General features: G+C 49.9%; 1 protein-coding gene across 1 annotated transcript in view; it reads right to left on the minus strand.

Annotated features, from left to right (window-relative positions):
* Positions 1–669: 669 nt before the first annotated feature.
* The window catches only part of LOC130265343 (chromatin remodeling regulator CECR2), a 91,147-nt gene continuing 70,758 nt past the window's right edge, over positions 670–21,058 (minus strand). The window contains exons 7-19 of the mRNA XM_056514385.1: positions 19,357–19,526; positions 18,571–18,648; positions 13,656–13,812; positions 10,144–10,273; positions 9,819–9,856; positions 9,642–9,733; positions 9,248–9,374; positions 7,406–7,839; positions 6,204–6,332; positions 4,880–5,672; positions 2,085–3,426; positions 1,127–1,232; positions 670–920 (exon numbers count right to left, since the gene is read on the minus strand). Coding sequence (XP_056370360.1) covers positions 915–920; positions 1,127–1,232; positions 2,085–3,426; positions 4,880–5,672; positions 6,204–6,332; positions 7,406–7,839; positions 9,248–9,374; positions 9,642–9,733; positions 9,819–9,856; positions 10,144–10,273; positions 13,656–13,812; positions 18,571–18,648; positions 19,357–19,526 — 3,602 coding nt within the window. The 3' untranslated portion in view covers positions 670–914. The remainder of the gene's footprint in view (positions 921–1,126; positions 1,233–2,084; positions 3,427–4,879; positions 5,673–6,203; positions 6,333–7,405; positions 7,840–9,247; positions 9,375–9,641; positions 9,734–9,818; positions 9,857–10,143; positions 10,274–13,655; positions 13,813–18,570; positions 18,649–19,356; positions 19,527–21,058) is intronic.

Here is a 21,058-nt window from a genome sequence, read left to right on the forward strand (position 1 = left end):
AGCCATTTTCTGTTTTCTAGAGCACACATTTCTTCTATCAGAAACTATACCAGCAGAAGGGACAATGCCATGGGTGTCCTGCCCTGGTTTCAATTCCTGGTCCTGGTTTCCTTGTTTCCCCATGATGACAGGAGATGGAAGTGCACTCAGGCCCTGGATCCAGAGGGGTGGAGGTGGGGGTGAGAGGGGAAGGAGGAAGAAGGCGAGAGGAAAAGGAGGACATGTTATGCTCCTGAACAATTCCCACTATTAAGTCAACCAACCATGGGGCTGTGTCTTGGTTGCAGAGGACAGGAAGGAGGACAGCAAGTCATCCATCACACATTTCCTCACCTCTCCCCAGTCCCCCCCAAACCCTCACCCTATCCTGAAAGATTTCAGTGTGATATGATTGTAAACAGTTAACAATTCCTCCAGTGCTAAGCCCACTACAAGCTGGGCCCACCCCCTCCCCCATTATGTACAATACATTCACGAACAACAGAAATTTATTTAGAAAGGCAACAGGTTAAATTCTGTAAACTGGATCCAGCTCCAAAACACACACGTTAATACTACAAGTAAATTTCCATCATCGTCCTCTTCCACCCTGAAAAATATACCTGAGTTTAGCAGTCAATGACAGTTTCACCCCCACCCCCGCCCTCCCCACCCGAAAAATCCCTCAAACCCTGAATGAGACGCAGTCTGCAGTCACCAAAAGCCACAAGTTTGGGGTGCCCTGTGATGGTGAGCCAGCTGCTCGGCACCAGTGAAGGTTTCCAACACAAAATCCAGCACGGCTCCGTGCTCCACAGACCCAGGAAGCTCCGTGCTGCTCGGGCGAGGGGAGGGTGGCAGCAAGGCCTGCCCCTCCTCTCTCTTGTCCAGTTCATGTGTGGCTTTCATCTTCATGAAGTCTGTCCTTTCTTGGACTAGCTCTGGAAGAGGAAGAACAAGAGTTGGAGGCTTTAACTGGCAGCTTTAGAAAGGAATAATCTCGTGATTGCATGCAACCAGCTCAAAGGTAACACTAGTGATCTGCCCCAAGTTCACAGCTTCCTCTAGCTCTTCCCACCCTCAATCCTCTAACCACTGGGAAGAGAAAGACTTGCATTTCAGCCCTGCTCTCTCTAGCAGCCCTTACTTGATCCAGAGGCAACGCTGATGGTTTCTGTGATGTCAAATCTTCCCGGGACATGGTTGCTATAGGCATCTTCGGGAAAGGAACTTGAGCCTGGTGCATTTGCATTCTGGAGTCAGGTTGAATGGAGAGAGTTTTAGCACATGAATGTCAGGAGCAAATCCCCTCTCTTGGTTAAAACTACTTCACTGAAGGCATACATGCAACATTAGCATACAAGCATTTGTCTTGTGTATTCTGTCTGGCTTCCCCCCAAAACACAGCCCTCAACCCATGCCATTCCCTCCTCAATGGTTTAGCTTCAAGCCAAATTCTCTGAATACTAGAAGAAGGAAGGACTTGATGCTGTGATGACAAAACAGTAACAGTTGAGGCACATTCATAAAAACTGAAGAGGGAATTGTTGGAGTAGCAGTTTTCCACTTGGGAATAAAATGTGATATGCAGTCTCAGTGAGAAGTAACTTTCTGTGATGGAAATTTGACACAGAGAGAAGGGGCAAAGCAAGAGGAGGGAAAAAGAGGGCAACATTAAGGATGTTCATAACAAGAGGCAAACTTCCACTTTAGTCAGCGACTCTGCCCCACTACAAGCAAGATTAAACAAAACATTTGCAAAGAAAATGGCAAGAGTCCATGTGATTAGGAGATGTTTAACCCTGGATGACACATTAACAAAACACTATCAGAGGAAACTCAGCACTGGTGTGGGGGATGGATGGGACAGGCTAACAGGTTCTCCATGACAGCGAGTGCTCCTTGTTTTAAGGAGATGCAATGAGAGTCTCTCTCCATCTTAGCACTCTTACTCCAAGAGTCCAAGAGCCACCTCTTAGCCTTTCAACTTGACTTGCCACCTCCTGTGACTTGAAGCCATATCCCTTCAAGGGTATCCAACACTGATGGCCACCCAGGCATCACCCCCCTCCCACCCTGCCTTCTTGCAGAAAACACCATCTTACCCCGAGGGTCTATACAAGTCCTGGGGTGGCCCCCCCATGCCACCTCCAGTGCCTCTCTGCTCCATCAGCAGGGCCTGAAAGTGACCCACGTTCTCCTCTCGGCAGCGGTACAGGGGCCCCTCCTGAGAGAGGCCGTTGGCCTGGCTGGGGGCCGGATGGTGAGACAGGTGAGCATTCATGGGCGATCCGTACGTCCTGGGCTGGAAGTGGCTGGCAGGATGCCGGGATCCATAGGGAGAGCCAGTCTGTAGCATCACCCCGTGGGGAGGGAAAGCCGAGGGGCCGAAGCCCATCCCCGTCCCCAGGTGCGGCGGGGGCGCTCCGTAGAGGAACTCCCCCGCCGCCACCGAGCTCTGCCTCTTGGTGGCTGCGTTGTGGTTGTCCAAATCAAGAAACTCTTTGGGACTCTCCGGCCTTTCCTGGGACTCCTCGGACTTGTCATCTTCAGGCGCCAGCTCCTGCCCGTCGCTCGGAGAAACCTCTTTGGCACTTGCTACGTCCATGCGGCCGGGCGAGGCCATGGCGGCGCCCAGCGCCTCGCAGCCCTGCAGGCCCCGCTCCGGGAAAGGGGGCCTGGCCAGCGGCGGGGTGGGGCTGGCCTGCGGGGGCAGCGGTCTCTGCCAGTCCGAGTAGCCCTGGGGGCAGCCGTAGTAGGGCGGGCGCTGGTAGTGGTGGTAGGAGGGCTGGGGCTGCGGCTGGTAGGGGTACGGCATTCCCTGGGGCGGCCGGTACCGCGGGAAGACGCCGGGGTGGGCGCCGCTCGGCTGGAAACCCCGCGGGGGGAAATGCTGGCCGTGGGAGGCGGGAGGAGGCGGCTTCCCCCCCATCATGGGGCCGAAGCCCTGCAGGCCCGGGTTGATGTGGTAGCGCCCGGCCGAATTCGGGTAGTCCAGGCCGGACATGTAGAGAGGATGGAACTGGTTGGGGGTGGCGCCCATGGGGGTGGCATCCACAGCTTGCCCCATGCAAGGCACGGCTGCTTCGGGCAGAGCCTTTCCCCCACCGCAGAGAGGTTTCTCCAGCAGGCTGGCAGGCAGCCCCTTGCCCTCGGCCCCCTCCCCGTTCTGAGGCAGGGGAGCCCCTCTGTCGGAGCCGGGCGCCAGCTCCCTCACGCAGCCCGGCTCGCCGCCGTAGCCGCTCTCTGCCGCCCAGGCACCCTTGCCCTGCCCTGCCTTCACGTCGCCCTTGGGGCCGGGGCCGTCCCCCTCCCCGTCCGGGGGCAGGCCGCGCCGCGGGCACTCCATGGGCGGCGGGGGCTTGGCCTGAGGTAGCAGCTTGGCGTAGGCCCCGTCGGGAATGCCGATGCACTGAGCCTTCTCGTCCACGCCCGCCGGCGTCTCCACTGAAAGACAGGGAAGAAAGTTAAACACATATCTGATGTTTACAAATTTGGGCCATCTTTAATAGCTGCTTCTTTTAAAAGTGCTCTTTTAAAAACTGCTCATGAGGTTGCATCTCACTGTGAAAGATGGCACAGGTGGACACTGCAGTTTGCCAAGTCACAGCCCCTCTGGAGTAACATGTTTGGCCTGACACAGAGGTGTGCAGAGGCTGCCTAAAGGAGAGGCAGAGTTGGGTTCCACATGACAGTGACATCAAGTGTTGGTTTCAGCCTGATTTCAGGCTGCCTTATCCCTTCTGGTCATAGAATTATAGAATAGTTTGGGTTGGAAGGGACCTTAAAGATCATCTAGCTCCCTCCTGCCATGGTCAGATTGTTCAAAGTCCCCTCCATCCTGGTCTTGAACACTTCCAGCGATGGGGCATCCCCAGCTTCTCTGAACAACCTGTGTCAGTGCCTCACCAACCCTCACAGTAAAGAATTTCTTCTTAACATCAAATTTAAGCCCACCCTCCACAAACCCTGTTTGCACCCAGCTTGGGCAGAAGCACCACCACACCCTGAGATACTGCAGAGCTGATCACAGGCATGTTTTAACCAACTGTGGTTTGGAGATGCAACTGCTCTGTCCTGCAATCACTCAGCTTTCCCCCCTGTCTCTGTTCTGTATCCAGCAAGCTAAATTATGATGATAACTTTTAAGCAATGCCACACAAGGAAAGAGTTTCCTCTTAGAGCAAGGCACACAAGGGACTGATAAAAGATACAAGGGTTTTGATCTCTAGTTTACCAGCTAGAATTAATGAAAAAAATTTTTTTTGATCTCTGAATTTTTTTGATCTCTATGTTAGGTTTTATTTTTAAGGTTCTTTCTTTTATTATCTGTAGTTTACCGGATAAAACAAATGAAATTCAACCAGAAAGAAACTGGTGAGGGCATGCATGATATGCTGCCATCTCACTTGAACTGATACAGCTGCTCAGGGCTTTTGGGCAGTCCTGGTGTGTGAAGATTTTAAGATGTTGAGAGCTCATAAAGCAGATGTGCATTTCAGAGGAAAAGCCGTACTGACACACACTCAAAGGAGTATATTTAAGTCACTTATTCACATAACATCTCCTCTCCTTACCCAACTCTCTGCAGATCCAATTTTTATATTAGCTCCAGGTGAGCTCTAGCAGCATCACAGCCTATGCTTTGCATTTGCACCTCGTGGCACACTGATAACTTGCAGGTAAAGCTGGGACAGAGGGGACCTCTGACGGGCTACAGTGAAACAAAACAGTCCTAGAAAAACCTAAGCAATGCCCTGAGTAGAAAACACATTTCAATTTAGATTAAAAAAAAATAAAGCTGTGTAGAAACTCTGCTCCCCCAGAAATATTTCATCAATATTAGAATTACTTTCTGAGCTGTGGGGGTGACAGCTGCAGCGGGCACTCGGGGCATTACCTTGGCTGCCGTCCATGTCCATGGCGTGGCCGGGGGGGTCCTGGGAGCTGCCGTTGCCCATGCCGGGTTTGGGGGGCTGGCTGCTGGCAGAGTGAGCCAGCTGGGGAAAGGGCCCGGGGAGGTGCGGCGGGGGCGGCTGGCGGGGGTGGTAAGGCACGCCCGGCGGGCACACGCGCGAGGACAGCTGCTGCATGGCGATCATCTCCGGGCTGTCCAGCATGGAGTCCCCGCCCTGGCACCCTCTCTGAACCTGAGGCGGCCCCCCAAACAGAGCGGCGGGCGGCTGCGGCATCCTCGGGCCGGCGCCTTTCCCGGGCGGGCGCATGTACCCTGAGGGAGGCCCCCCGTGAGGTAGGAAATTGGACTGCTCGCTCCACTGGCCGGGAGGCAGCGGCGGCCGCAGGGCCCGGGGGTCCATCATGTGGCCCAGCACACGGGGCTGCAGTGCGGGCCCCGGCCCCATGGGCGCCTTCTCCTCCGGCCCCACGGCGGCCTGGCCGGCGGGGCCGTGGCTGCCGTTCCACAGGGCGGGGTGTGCCCGGTTCAGGTACTTGTAGGGCCGGTACACGTGTCCTGGGGGCAGCTCGGAGCCCTCCGGCGGCTTCCCCGCGGGCCCGCCGTGGCGCGGCGGGAGGAAGCCCTGCTGGAACTGGGCCGGCGGGTAGACGGCGTCGTGGCCCAGCTGCAGGGAGCCCAGCCGGGGGCCCAGCCCCACGTGGGCCGGGGCCACGCACGCCTGCTTGTCCGGAGTGGCCAGGCGGTGCCCGCGGTGCTCGCTCAGTCCCACGGCCGGCTGCGGAGACAGACGGGGATCAGTGAGAGCCACCTCAGTGAGAGACAGACAGGGGGATCAGTGAGAGCCACCTCAGTGAGAGACAGACAGGGGGATCAGTGAGAGCCACCTCAGTGAGAGACAGACAGGGGCATCAGTGAGAGCCACCTCAGTGAGAGACAGACAGGGGGATCAGTGAGAGCCACCTCAGTGACAGACAGACAGGGGCATCAGTGAGAGCCACCTCAGTGAGAGACAGACAGGGGGATCAGTGAGAGCCACCTCAGTGAGAGACAGACAGGGGGATCAGTGAGAGCCACCTCAGTGAGAGACAGACAGGGGGATCAGTGAGAGCCACCTCAGTGAGAGACAGACAGGGGGATCAGTGAGAGCCACCTCAGTGAGAGACAGACAGGGGGATCAGTGAGAGCCACCTCAGTGAGAGCCACCTCAGTGAGAGTCAGACAGGGGGATCAGTGAGAGCCCCGTCTCAGCCAGAGCCCCGTCTCAGCCAGAGCCCCCACAGTGCTGCAGCCCTTGGTGGGGCCTTACCTGCATGGCAAAGTGCTGGTGCTGCTGCACTGGCTCTCCGGGATGGGGCTCGGGCACGCGTGGAGAGCCGTACAGTTTGGTGGGATCGGAGCCGCACAAAGGGCCGAACGTTCCAGGTACTGCTGGTCGCTGAGGGATGGGGAGGGGTGCAAGGAGGAGAAATAAAGTAATTTGTGAAGTGCATAAAACCAGCAGAAATACTGCAGGGGAGGGGAAGCCAAGGATGGAGTAACCACACAAATAAACAGCCAGACTCTTTTGGAGGTACAGTGGAAAACCTGTACACTCTATTCCAGGAGGTGACACAGCCTTATCAAAGCCACTGTCACACCTCAGCCACTCAGCCCTGAACTTAAGGCTGCAATACACTCGCCACCCAAATACTGAGGAGAAGCAATAAGACTGGAGGGGGCAGTGGTTTGCTTCAAGAACAGGAATGGACCGTGAAGTATGGAAGCAGGAAGACACAGGGAATGTGTTTGATTTCCTTCAAAATACTCTGCCTCCCACTATCTGCAGCACAAGAATCACTCTAAAAATTTTGTTTGATCTCTAGCTAAAAGGGTAAGGGATAGCCTGGATCTCAGGGAAACAGCAGATACATCACACCACAAGCTATCACTGGTTAAAATGGAAAAGGCAGTGAAGGATGGGTGAGGAGCAGCTCAAAAGGGAAGCAGAACAGGTGGCATTCAGAGAAGAAACGTTGGGCTAAAGATAGGTCACTGCTGCACTCCAGGGTGGCCTTTGTTTGATTTAGTTTACTGCTTTTATAAATACTCAAGGCATGAAATGCAGTAGTACACAGATGGCACAAAGTTACCAGGCATCTGTAAACAATTGAGACAAAAGAAGACCAGCTTGTTCAGCTTCATAAACTGGGGGGTAAGAGAAGCAATGTGCAGCTTTCCATGCACACAGGGGTTACTCTCCAAAAAGAGAAGAGAACTGGGGGAATTGGTTTGTGCAAGCCTACACTGGGACATGCCAGCCATGGGAAACACTAGGAGATTGCCCCTACCTTAAATTGTACCAGTTTAAATCTAAGGGCTGAAAAGTTTTACTTGGAGGAACCGCAGCTCTGACCCTTTATCTCTGGGAAAAGGCTCCTGCATGCACTAAGGATTTCATGGTGGGAAGTTTCATCCCCCTTTACCTCCCTCCCTCCCTGATGGCCAAGGAGAGCAGGCAGTGCCCCTTACCATCTGCCCAGGGTGTGGCACAGGGCTGGGCATGCCGCCGTACTGCAGCGAGCGGGGGAAGCCTCGCCCGTTGGAAGGGCCCACCTCTCGAGCACTCTGCGCTGAGTTGCCACTCGGGTCATCTACAGAGGATGAAGAGAAGGAGGAGGAAGAGGAAGAGGAGGAGGAAGCAGGAGCCCTGGAAGCAGCTCGGTATGGTGGAGGTTTTCCTCCGTTTTCCAGGCGTTGCTGTCTCTTGGCAGGCCCGTCGGGGTCTCGCGATCGAGTCCAGACACTGCCCGTGCCGGAGCGGCCGCTCCGCCGGCTCCTCTTCTCTCGTCTCCCGTCCTCTCTGATCCAAAACTCCTCATCCGTGTCTCCGTCTTCCCCAGGGAAGTGCTTCATCATTGCTCGGTGGAAACACCTCTCCAAGTTGTAAGCCATCTTTGTATATTCTGCAGTCAAAAATGCCCAAGAGCGTCAGAGCCTCATGGAGAGAAGCAATCAAGCAATTATGCAACATCAGATAAATCATCTCCCCTCTGCCAAGTTTCTCCAAGGAAAACTTTTGTTCCTAACTAGTTGGCTTTGGCTCCTAAACTCCATAAGCAACACAGCATCAGTTCTGTTCAGTAACCCCACTGGAGGACAGGCACACAGGCATGACAAAGTACCACTGGCAGCAGGGCCTGCAGAGTCAGCATTAACTCAGTGTTCCAGCCCAGTGCCAAGAATTACATTAGGAGGAGCACCACCTCTGCTCAAAGAGATGTGTGACCTGCATTTAGCCAGCAAGAGTGCTGAGAGAAGAAATGTGAACTTCCAGCAATGCTATTTGATTGCTTTCAGAGGCTTTTCTTGGACTCATTCAGATCTCTGCTGTGGCCACAAGACAGAGGAAAATCAGCAAACACATTTATCCGGGTAGTTTCCAAAGCACTTGCTGACCCTGACACAAAAGCTATTGCCAACACCAGTGTTCCCACTGCATCATTTCCACTGGACAGTTCTGCTGAGATGAGCTTTTACTTTTTTTTGTTGAGTGGATAGAAAGGAAAAGATGTGAGAGGTGTTGGTGACAAGGCCTTGAAGCAAGTGACTTTCCAGTTGTTTCCACTAAACTAACCCTGAAGTTCCTTGAGGAACAGAGCTCTCCCAGTGGCTGGGCAGGTATGCTTTCACCTGCAGCCAACAGCAACAAGCTGATTTGTTCCTAATGTTGCTCTCCCTTTCTTACCAGGTATTGCTGGTGAGACAGTCAGCAGTGATGACCCACCATATGGGAATTGATTTCTTATCTTAAGAAACTGATTTCTTATTTTTCTTAACTAAGCCAACACATTGGCATGGCAATTAAACCCAGGACTTCCCATTTGCACCACCAGGTTGTTCCTTCAATAGCTGAGCAACCTAAAAGCTACATTTTCCATCAAAAGGGCAGGCATGGTTCACTCCTCACTTTCCTGTGGTGCTCAACAAACACTGGGAGTTAGCCAGACTCCCAAAGGTTTTCCAAGTCTGTATTAGTAACTATGAGGAAAAGGGGCATACTGGCACACAGAAGCACATGAAGGAATGAGCTCAGAAAGAAACAGACTCTCCTCTCTTGGTATGTTCTGCCTTCACCATCTACCAACATGGCAGTCCTTAGGATGCCATGCATGTCCCAATTCAGCATGACCAAACTGTGCTAAAAGCCTCACTAAAACCCAATGCAGGTCTCACTAACTATTGCCTTTCATCTGGTCTCTCAAAAATATTCTGAGAGAGAAGCACAAATCAAGCACTGGTGAAGAGGAAGAGGGCACTGCTTGCTTGGCTGAGCACTGCAAATAGATGAATTTAGCATCTTACTGCTCTTACCACTGCCTTCACCGTTGTACTTAAGACAGTTCCTGAACATGGTCTTCATATCACCCACAAATTCATCCTTGGTGCAGTACTGACCTCCATTCAACTTCTTCTCCATGCTAGAGATATCCATGGGGGCCTGGAACACAACCAAACTTCCCTTCAGTTACAGAAGGCATAGTGGGGCTTACAAAGTCAGAGCTCAGAGAGGGCATGGGCAGCAGAGGATGCTCTCAGAGAGGCAGCAATCCATCTTTGGTTTTCTTTACTCTTAAGAAGGGACTGCTAGAATCATGGAGATTGACTGTGAGAGCAATACAGCCCATAAAACTCCAAAACACTTCCAAAAAACTGCATCCCAGCCAACAAAGTGCATCAGTCAAGATGTCTGGGCCACTTCCCATACCTTAATGATCTGGTAGTAGTTGGGGGCATAGGATTCATCAACGGGCTCCAAGAAGGGCCAAGAGTCCTTATGAGCCTTCACCACATCTAGAACTGCCAGTAGCAAGAGAAAGGTGAATGGTTACACTCACACACACAGAGATGTACTTCACTTTGAGAAAGCTGGAGTGGGACTGACCTTTGTACATGGCTGTGAACTCATCATCCAGTTCAAAGCTGTAATAAGAAGCACCACAGTGAATATGCAGACTGAGGATAGGTAAGACATGCTCTGTACTTCATCTTCCTTTCCACCCATGCAGTGCCATAATTCTGGCAAACAGACCTCATCATAAACACTCCTCTCATATGGCCCAAACCCAGATGTTTCTCAGCTTGCTCCTCTCACTGTTCTTCCAGCCTCACTTCTCCCTCTGCATTCCTGTCAATGATGACACTCCTCTCCTCACCATACTTCCTGCTTCAATGCACTTGTGTGCTGCAATGCCCCATTGTGTACTCACATATCCTTGGTCCTTCGCTCTTCCCTGGCAGGGGAACTGGGATCCAAGTGGGAAAGCTCAGGGGGCAGCTCCTTCCCTTGTGCCAGCAGCCAGGCCCGCTCTTCACGAAGCTTCCTCCTCCTAGCCCGTTCTGCAGTGGGAAGAGATGAAAAACCATTTAGCACTCCTTGCCCACACCTTGCAGGGAAACAGAAGGTACTCCCGCAGCTCTCAGGAACTCCAGGGAGATGGTCTTGTTCTTTCAGCAGAAGCAGCAACAGCCCAGGAGCAGCTGAGGCGAGAATACAGTGCACCATTAACATGCCTCATCATCCTCCCTTGGTCACCAATTTTGAAGCATCACTGTGATACAGATGCTGCCTTAGGCAACTTCCAGAAGTGGTGAGGCACAAAGAGGGAAATTAAACAGCCAGTTCTAAGCACAGCTCAGCACTATGGAAAGAGCTGGCTTGTTATCTTCCTTTAGAAGCTTCACCTCAGGCAGGTGAACTTGAGGCAGCTGCCTTTGCACTGAATGGGATGAAGAGCAATGCCAAGGGAAGTTCTACCAGCTGAGCTGAGTGGAAGTGAGTAACTGGGGTCATTGTTAACCTCCAAGGCTGGCTCTGGGAAGATTGCTCAGGTAGGTCTCCATGGCCAGCAGCCAGAGGAGCAAGTTGCCACACACGAGGGCCACTGGGACAGCTTTTGTTTAAAGAAGTGAGCCACGGGAAGAAGCAATGCTGGTAATAGAACTTGTGGTTTGCAACCAGACAGCTGGCTAACAGATTGCTTCATAATAGAAAGTTTATGGGCTTTTATAAACCTCATTTCCTTTTTCTTATAGGAAATCTGAATTCATTTGACTTGTGAAACACCTGCGGTTGGACCAACCTCCTGTAGGAGCAGAATTCTGTGAAAGTAATGTTCAGGGAGAGAGGGCACAGGAACAGGCCACATCAGGGAACACCCAGAGTGAAAGAAAGATGAGAAAGATTTGGCTAACACCCTCTAGCAGAGGCTCTGCCTTTGGAAAATGCCAACTACTCAAGAGGTATCAGCCCTGGTGGCAAAATATTTATTAAAGTTCTACTTTGTCAGCTGAAAATAAAGTTGAGATGGGGTTGAGAGCACAAGAAAAGAAGGAATGGCTATAAGGTGAGTATTTGTAGGGACATCCATTGGCAGCTATGTCAAAGACTGGTAAAAGAAAGCCCAAATTTCCTGTTAGAAGACTCAGGGTAGCACTGAAGTTGGGATTACAAGACTTGCATCTAAAACAGAATCCTACAGAATCTAAGAGAACTTCATGACCAAAAGCCCAACACCCAAATTCAGGTAACAGAGAATATCTGAGTCTGCACTGGCAGAGCTCATTCTCATACTGTTGGCCTGGGTTGAGTGCTACCCAGCAGCTTTCAAAATCTAAATTATTCCCTAAAAAGTACCTCAACCAGCTAGAAAGTCATATATGTGAGAGATTTATGTTGAAGCAGCATCTGGAAAGAGAACTGGGAAACTGTAACCTGTTGTTGTGGTAGAAATTTAGAAAGCTGCCTGAGCTGAGAAATTCAGGAGAGTACAGATGGGCCCAGCAGGAAACTTGCTACCTGGGGGGTAGGCTGGAGTTGGGGGAAGTGTAATCTTGGGCTGGATGCAGGAATGTGATGTAAAAACAGGAATAGCATCCAAAACTGAGAAGGTGGTGAAATTCATCACAGAGAAGATACTTCACATCTCCCCTCTACAGAAGGCCATATAAAAGTAATATTGTATTCCAAAAAGACTGAAAATTAGAAGAAAATCTTTGTTACGCTAAAATTTCTGTTGTAGTATGTCCAGTTTTAACAAGTCTGAACCAAGTAAAACAAATGACATAATTTTCTAATCACTTCCTCTCTATCACAAGTCATGACAGCAGATGCTAGTGGTGGTTTGCCTGGCACTAAGAAAAAAATCATTAAGAAGGCAATTTTACCTGGGTAGCTGCTGGTTCTAGGGATAAAAAATATTGTAGTGATTTAACTGAACAAGTCAGCATAACCTTTGCAAACAGCTTTTGCATCAGCTTAAAAGGAAACTTCTCCTGACTAAGCCTAAATAGACAAGGGAAGAGTTTAAACTAATGGAAAGAAACTGCACAAAACAAAATTAAAGCACCTATGCCAATAAAAGCATGAATATATGCTAACTTGGCTTAAAAGAGGCTACTGCTCAACTTCATGCCAGTTTCTTTGCATGGTTCTGGTGCCTTTGAATCTAATGATGTACTAGTTGCATTTATCCAGAAAAGGAAGTGGCTTATACAAAAACAAAACTATTTTACAGGAGCATTTATCTTTGCAGCTCTTGTGGAACTTCAAGACTAATTTTGTCTATAGAGATGAAGCATTAAACCACAAGAATATGCAATTTGCCAAAGGAAACAGATATCTGTGGCAGATATGGAAGCTGGACGAGTCTCAGTTTAAAAGCACCTGATTAGCTCAGACTAGCAACTAGGAATACATGAAGGCCAAGGAAGTAATTGGTTTTTCTAAAGGTTAGAAAGGGAAGCAGGTAAAAGAAGCTATTCTTAGATAACATCTGGCCTCCTACCAAACATCTGGTAGCAAACTGTTTCATTTTGGAAAGTTTACAAGGCTTGCATGAACTTAATATTTTTTTTTTCCTTTTCTGATTCTTCATCCACTTCTGGACTTATGATACTGATACTGCCCCACATTGCCAGAGTTTTCTGAGGATGTTCAGCCTTTCTGTAGAACTACAATAGCACAGCTATTTAGCTGTGGCAAAAGCAGCAGCTAATGGAATCCCCCAAAAGGGAGTCCAACAGAGAGAAGGTGGTCAGAAATGAGTTTGCTCTGACACCCACATCTACATGTACTGACTGCCTGCTGTCTGTGCCTTGATCTGATGTATTAAACACAACATGGCTGTTTGTTCCAGAACAGCTTAAATCAACATTAAATTCATAACCACAAACATTTTAGATCAACACTTGAAATTGCCACTTCTGGTGCTCTGTGTAGCCTGGTCCCTTCATCTTTAGTTCTCCAATTGATAAGGCCAGTAGCAATATAAAAATACTACTCTTGTTACTCCCATGTTATCCCATTCCCTTTCTCCTCAAAGAGAATTCTTTCATCCTGCACTGGGCCAAAAGAACCAAAAATGCTATCCAGTGAGAGCAAAGCTAATCCTGCACACAGGGAAATCATGACAAGGCAAGTGGGGAGACAGAACTGAGAAACAACATGAAGAGCAAGAGAAAAAAATGAACATCTGGGGCAAGGAAGAAAATTAGCATGATTTGAAGACACCAACACAGTCTAAAGGTGCCTTAGACAACAGAAACTACAGGAACAAAGGAAAAGAAACTACAGTCAGACCAATTTATCAGAGGTAAGTGCAAGAAATGATTCTCATTAGCAAGTCTGGCAGCAGAGGAATGCAAATGGCAGACTTGAATTCAAGATCTCAGTCTTGACTTTGAAAGCTTCCACTCCTGCTCCACACTGGCCACACATTACCTTCCACTGCTTTGACCTTCTCCTCCATCTCCCTCTTCCTCTCCTCCTTCAGCAGCTGCTCCTGCTCCCTCTTCTGCACTGCTATAAGGATCTGGCGCTCCTCCTCTTCCTCTCTGCGCCTCTGCTTCTCCATTGAGCTCAGCACATTTGGGGTTACCTGTAACAGAATGATGCACCAAAAACTGTAATGCACTGGCTTACTGAAAGCCCAGCAGAGGCAGGTTTACTTGGAGGAAATATTAAAGCACACCTACAATGAATGACTGTGAGGAAACAAAAAAGGGGGAGGAAAAAAAAGGATTTGTATGTATGATTTCCTAGATGAAAAGCAAGATGGAAAGGGAAGTTATTTGCCAAGCAATGAAATCCTACAGATACAAGGACAATGGAGGGAGAAGCGATGGGTTAGACAAGCTTCCATTCTGTCAGGGATGCACCGTGCACATTTCTCTTCCCTTCTGGGCAAAGGATTCAGGCTGTTGACACCCTTCCACAACACCTCTACCTCTTCCAGCTTGCAGAGCTCTGACTGCAAGTGTGAGAAGAGAGGACTACTTTGCCAAACCTGTCTCTGCTGCAAAACACAGAATACTTCAGTAGGAAAAGCGTCTGGTACAGCCTTGCATCAAGGTATCATTAGGAATGTTTTCCTTTCCTGTTCAAAATTTCTGTGTGCTAATCTCCCCTGAACTGGCTCTCGTTTATTTGTTTGGACAGTTTTCCTGCTGGGTCCCAAAACCAGTTCTCTCATTCAAGGACACCTGGCTCTTTATTGCCCCACTTTCTCACCTCCCCATTGCCAGCAGGCTGCAAGGCTGTGTTTGATCCCACTTAAGACTGCAGGCTTCCCAGACCAGGGACTGCCTGCTCCTATTTCTCCAATAAAGTATGAGGTATGTATATGAAGCGTGGAATTACCTTTATTACCTTAATTTAATTATAAGACAAATGTATCAGTCATCCTCCAGCCACTCCTATCCCTGTGACCAAGATATGTGTGCCTTATCAGCAGGGAATATCAACCAGGAAAGAACAATGTACACACAGTTTGCTCCAGCTTCATTTTCAGAAATAACCAGCAACCACCACTTAGGCAGAAGGCATTTCCTGAGGATTAGAAATCAGCCGGGGTCCGCTGGCTGCTGCTCAGACCATCAACTTCTCCAGGCCCATTATTAATCCCCAGGAAAAAAAACCCAAATATTCTGGCACCATGATTACTATTTTGTCCTTGTTTCATTGCCCAGGAATGGAACCTGGGGGTGTTTTGATGAACACCTAGAATGTGGTCTGGTTTCACTGTACATTCATTCCCCCTCTGCCTCCCCTTCCCCTACACAGCCCTGTGCTGCCCTACAAACTCCCACTCCAGTTCTCTGTAGATGAGCACCATGCATCATCTACAGCAGAAACAATAATTAAGAGAATTATGCTTCAACCACCAGCAGTCATACAGAAGTATCCAAGAGAGGGTCATGGGATTCTTGACAAAATTAGGACCATATCCTGCATTTAGGGACAGATTGGGCAATAAGAACCACCTATTCTGTGCTGATCCTTTAAGGTGAAACCCAGAGCTACATCTCACCAGGAGGGAACCATTCTCTTCTTTTCCATTTTATACCTTTGTCAAAATGTTATTACTTTACTTTGTATATCTCTTTCCTAGGGAAATCATTCTGTGAGTTCAGGTGCCTTGAGATTAGCCAGCTTCTCCTCACAATCAGTTTAAATTTTGATTCTCATCCCCTCATTCCAACCAATTATTCTTACTTATGCTCTTCTGGGAGAACATAAATTCTCCTTTTCTTCAGTCACATTCCAGCCTTTACCTTATGGACTTCCTCAGACACTTACACAACACTCCCACATTTCTACAGTTAGATTAAATATTTTCTTATAAAGCAAACCTTTCAGTTCCCTAGAATGATTATTCCAGTTGTCTCTCAGACCTTTCCTCCCTCATCAATATCCAAACACCAGGATGCCCAGGATTGTACTATGACGAGGTCAAGTACCAAGAGAATTGGATTCTACATTTCCACTTTTGATTCTTTTTATAGCCCTCTCTCAAAAGCTCTGTCCTCTCATCTGCTACTCATGAGCTGCAAACAGCTTCCTTTCAGACCTGATCCTGACCACTGTCACACAGTTTTCCTATTACTTTCTTGATAAACCTTTAAATTGCAGTAGGAACCAAAAGAGTCAGAAAGAAGTGAGCAGGAACCAACCACCAAACTTGATATGCCAAGATATTTTAATGAGGATGTGACCATCAGCCTTTGCATTCTCAAACCAGTAGATGTAAGCCAGCCTGGCACTGCAATTTCCTTGATTATTGATACATAGGTGAGACCTTCCCTTTCCCTGGATTAATACAACTTCCACCATTCATGCCCTATGGAAACAGGAACACAACATCCACCCTGCAGTGTTCAAACCAGGACCTCTCCAAGCCTGCAGGGCACACTCAGCACCCTGTGCTTTAATGGCATGACACAGAATCCACAGCGTGCTCCAGATCAACCCACCACAAATTTGGCATCAACAAAGCACTTTTAAACAAAGGGTGTCATCCTACCACATCTAGAAAGCAAAGCAAAGGGAAAAGCAGAAACCACAAACACAGTGTAGTGAGCCCCAAGGACTGCAGAAAACATCCACAACTGCATTTAGTCTCTGCAGCACTTGCAGGGCAGCAACAGGGCTGCATGGGCCCTTTGAGACACTTCAGGCACAGAAACAAGCTGATTTCCAGAGGGAGCCTCTCTCTGCCTGGTGTCCCACCTCAGTCCATTGGGGATGAGAGTGCTCAACTCAGGGTTAAAAACCCACACAAACACAAACCAGTAAACTACTGGATGGATGGAAGCAGACGCTCATTGGAACAACAAAAGCAAGAACCAAACAGGAGTTAAACTTCCTTCCTGACCATGGAGGTGGCAAAAGGAGGCTGGTCCAGCTTCCTCCCCGCTGGAGGATAAAACCCTGTGACCAAGGCATCACCGCCTCCTTCCCTCCGGCAGGGAGCACTCCAGGACACAACATCACTGCTGTCCCCTTCTCTGGGACGCTGCAAGGGCCAGACTCCTGCCTCCAGCTCTGCTCTCATGCAGTGGTATCAGAGTTCAGGGGCAGGAGGCCAGGAGGAGCGGGTGCCCCGAGTGCCCTGGCCCCTCATCTGCCAAACCTTCCGCGCTCAGGTTTCCGCTGCGCTCTCCTAATGAGGGTGCTGCTCGGGCAGCTCTTAATGAGGAGCTAATCTGAACCACCTGTTGAGAAATCCCCCTGCAGGATCAGGAGTCCATGGAGCTGTTACATCTCCAACTCCAGCAGCAGCCAGGAGAAAGGGGTCACCTGTACTGGACTGAGCTCTCCCCCTCCAGACTCGCTGGCTGCCCACCCTGGCTTGAGGAAGGAGCCCCCAGACACGCTGGCCTGTTCCCTGGCTGCCCCATGGCAGGATGGCTGCCCCATGCTGCTGGGCAGCAGCGTGAGCACACTGCTCTGGTGCTGGCTGGCTCCCTGTGTCCTGGCACAGCGGGTGCCAGGAGGGCCCCCTGCTCGCTGGAAACGTTTCACTGGCCCACAGGCAGCAATTAACAGCCCTCTGCTGCCACAGACCTGGAGCACCTGCGGTACTGATTAGCATCATTCAGGCTCCATGTGTTTCCCACTCCCCTCCTCCTCTGGGATTTCTGCTGCCTGTGAACAAACACGTGTCCCTGTGCTTCCTGCATGGTGGGCTTTGCTGAGAGCAGTTCTGGCTCCAAACTGACCATTGCTGGGGTCTTATTTTCCTCTTGGCAGGCTTTTATCTGCAGCATGATGAGAGGTTCTTCCTTCCTTTTATTTATCTGTTCTAAGTAATTACATTTATTGCAGGGGGAACTATACTTTCCCCTTTGTTTTGGGGGAGCCCCTGACTCTGGCTCACACAGCATATTCCCTGCAGCCTAATTTCTCAGGGTATGACAAAACAACAGGTAACTCCGTTGCCATTACATCTACATCACTGAGAGATTATGCCCCAACCTGATAGATTTGAGACCATTTTTGCTGTGGAGCTAATCCTGTGTTGTCTGACCGATTGCTCAGGGTAGCAGTTGCCAGTTCAAAGACCCCCATCTCCACAGCCCCGTGTCCCTGCCTGTGCTGGCGTGCCTGTTAGGGGCTGTGTGGTGAACTGGATCGGAAAACTGATCTATGTTAAAAATAACCCCGACCAAAGAAAAAGGTTATATTTAACTCCAGTCATTTTCCTGGGTCTGGTTCACTGCACAGACCCTCAAGCAGCAGCAGTGCTGTTGCACTGATGGGGTGGAGAGGAGATGAGGGTGAGGAGGCATGGAAAGTGCTGTTTGAGCCCACAAGGCTGCAGTTTGATGAGCATTTCTTTAAGCAGCCTAAATGGTGACTTCCATTTCCAGCTGACCCCCTCCTAGCTCAGCTCCATACTGCATCAGTCATTCTCTCCCTCGGCGCTATCTACACCCTCATGTGTTTGCAGCCTCACGTTTTCCCCTTGGCTGAATTTCTGTCATTTCCCTTTGTAAGCCGGTTCTTCTAGCCCTCTCATCCTTCTTCAACTTTTCTTTGAACTGCCTCGGCTGTGCCAGCACTTCCATTGAAGTGGAATTCCCCAGGCTGAGCGCAGATTTCCATCGGCAGCTGCGGCGGCTGTGCGGCGAGGCCGGTTCCCCGTGCGATGCAGAGGGCAGCACCTCCCTGCTCGCCATAGAAACCCCGGGTGTCAGCCTGCCTTTGACGGGCAGTACCACCCATCTCTCTTTCAGCACAGCCACTTTCAAGCGGCTCCTTCCCACTGAATAGCGATGCTGCCGTTTATTTCTTCCCCCAGGAGGCATCTGCTCTCGCCTCCCTCCTTCGGCCTCCCCCTCGCACCCCCCCTCACCTCCTGCTTGATTGCTTTGATGGGCTGATGGTCAGACATCCACCTGGGAGAAAACTCTGGCCGCTGCAGACGCTTCTCCTGAAACAGGGTTGAGAAGTGAGGGAAGGAAAAAGAGAGTGGAGGAAATTAGGGCACATCGGTGACACTGGCAGGAGAAACTGAGGGCTAGAAGTGACCATGAAATCCCTATTAGCTTTACAAGGGTAGCAAACAAGCAAACTGAACTCAGTCCAAGAACATCACGCTGACTGCAGAGCCTGGTTTACAAAGCCATCTAGCCGAAGGACCCTTTTCCAGATCTGTCCCACCTGAAAACATTCAGCTGTTCAATCCTTCACAGTTCTGGGGCTCTGACATAAAAGCAGCCAGCGCCCCTTCAGCAGAGCCAGCAGAGACACGGCAGTAAAAGTGGAATCACGGGCAGTTTACATAGAAAAGCCAGGCTGTAAACCACAGCAGTTCAAAAGCACAGAGATCCCCTGCTAGCAGCAAAGGGCCACAGAGCATGGCTGAAGACAGTAACCCCTTCAGCCATCCTACCTACACTGCTGTGCAAGCACGAACCAGAACCTGGAGCACAGACTCCAGCACTGCCACAGCATGGGGGACAGTCTTCCCCCCATCCACAAACTCAACAGCCCCCACATCTGTGGCACTTGCAGGCTGTAGGTGCAGGGAGCAGATCAGGGTACCAGGCTGCTTGGGTTTAGCTGTCCTTCACTCAGCAAGCATCCATGCTCTTGGAAGCAGTCAAAGAGAGGTAAACAGGATGTCATGTCTCCTCACCTTCTGTGCAATCATGTTGCAGATCTCCGGCAGGAAGTCTTCACTCAAGAGTTTGTAGAGCTGCCTCTCTCTAAGGGAAGTCCTCTCTCTGAAGCTCTCTGTGACCTGCCTCCACTCCTCTTCCGTCTGGCACAGCAACCACCATGTCCCACGGCCAGGCCCCTGGGACCCTTCAAAAACATCAAAGGATGTTATCTCCACAGCAGTTATGACTAACAGCTCCTCTCCTTCTCTTCTCTTCTCTCCTCGGGGCTCAGGAAGAGCAGAAGACACTGGCAATGGCCACTGTTACAGAAAACATTCCATTTGCTATAGACCCAAGCACTGCTACCTCTAAGAGTGATGCCAAGATAGAGAGGAAGTACACAGGTGAAGAAATAATGGTGGCACATGGCAACACATGGGTAGTGTGACATCCTTGTTGCAAGCCCACATTCCAGTTATTGCAGACTGGAGAAAAGAATTTAATTTGTTTCTTGTAATGGAGGCTGTCAGCCAGAGCAGGACATAGGGAACTGCAAATGCCTGATTTAGTCTGGCAGCAGAATAAAGCCATCAAAAAATAATGTAATTTGAAAAAAGCTTTTTTTTTTTTTAAAAGCACTGCAAACCATTTCTGCAGTGAAAAAAATCCTCCTGCTCCTTGCAAATGAAACATTTTGTTTGCAGGCACCGAAAGAGTAGAGGAGGAAGCAAAGGACAGGGTTCATCAGGCTGCCAGATGAGGGGGAAGTTCCAAAAGTTCACATCCCATCCCTGCTTGATCTAGAGTGGGATTGAAGCAGATCACCCACTGCTCTGAAGCATGTCCCAACCACCAAGACACTTTGAGAGCTGTTCCACCTTGTGTGAAACATTTGAATATTAATTGTGAAGGAAAGGCTGTCTTGCATTGTGGTTGGAACACCCACCTGGAGATGGGGAATGTGGTTCCTACTCCACAATGTTTACACAGAGCAGGGTTGCAACTTGCATGCTTTTGCCCCAGGATGCTCTCTAAGCAGAAAAAGGTTGTGGCCTTTTTTTTTTTTTTTTTTTTTTTTTTTTTTTTTTTTTTTTGTTGAGTGGGAAAAGTCTTGGATCAAACGCCTTCGGGCTGAGGAGTTCTCAGCTCCCTCTAAACTTTTCTAGGACTAACCACTGGCTTCCAGAAAGAAAGCAATGGTCATCAGCACCACTGGCAGATGTCATGCACCTTCTGACCACATTTTCAAGCAAACTAACAATGAAAAACATAAAGAAGTAAAAATCCTGAACCTGATTCTGGGCCCTTTGTGGATCTGAGCTGCGAGTGGCTCTGACGTGCAGGTTGTCTTGGGAAGACTGGAAATCTGCAGGCTGTGGCACAGAGTTTCAGCTGTGCATGCACTGGGGACTGGTAACTGAGACAGCAAAGGTCCAGCCACGTGCTGGTTCTGCTGCTCTGGCTACACAAAGCCATCCCTTGCCCACCTGCAGTAGGGAATTACCTGCATCCTGCCCCCAAAGCCTGCATCCTTGCTTCTCATTCCCTTGCCAGCTGCCCATGGACAACTCATTTCAATAGCAAACAGGACTAAGGCACTGCTTTGTGCCAGCAGAAGATTACTCTGCAGCTGAAGTGACACAATTTGCTGGAAGACAATGATCTGATAAAACCCCCGGCGCCTCACGCGCATGGCTCCGGAGCAGCCGGAGGAGCCGCCAGGAAATCTGAAGACAA

The sequence above is a fragment of the Oenanthe melanoleuca genome, chromosome 1A (genome assembly GCF_029582105.1).
Source record: "Oenanthe melanoleuca isolate GR-GAL-2019-014 chromosome 1A, OMel1.0, whole genome shotgun sequence".
In the NCBI taxonomy this organism is placed as follows: domain Eukaryota; kingdom Metazoa; phylum Chordata; class Aves; order Passeriformes; family Muscicapidae; genus Oenanthe; species Oenanthe melanoleuca.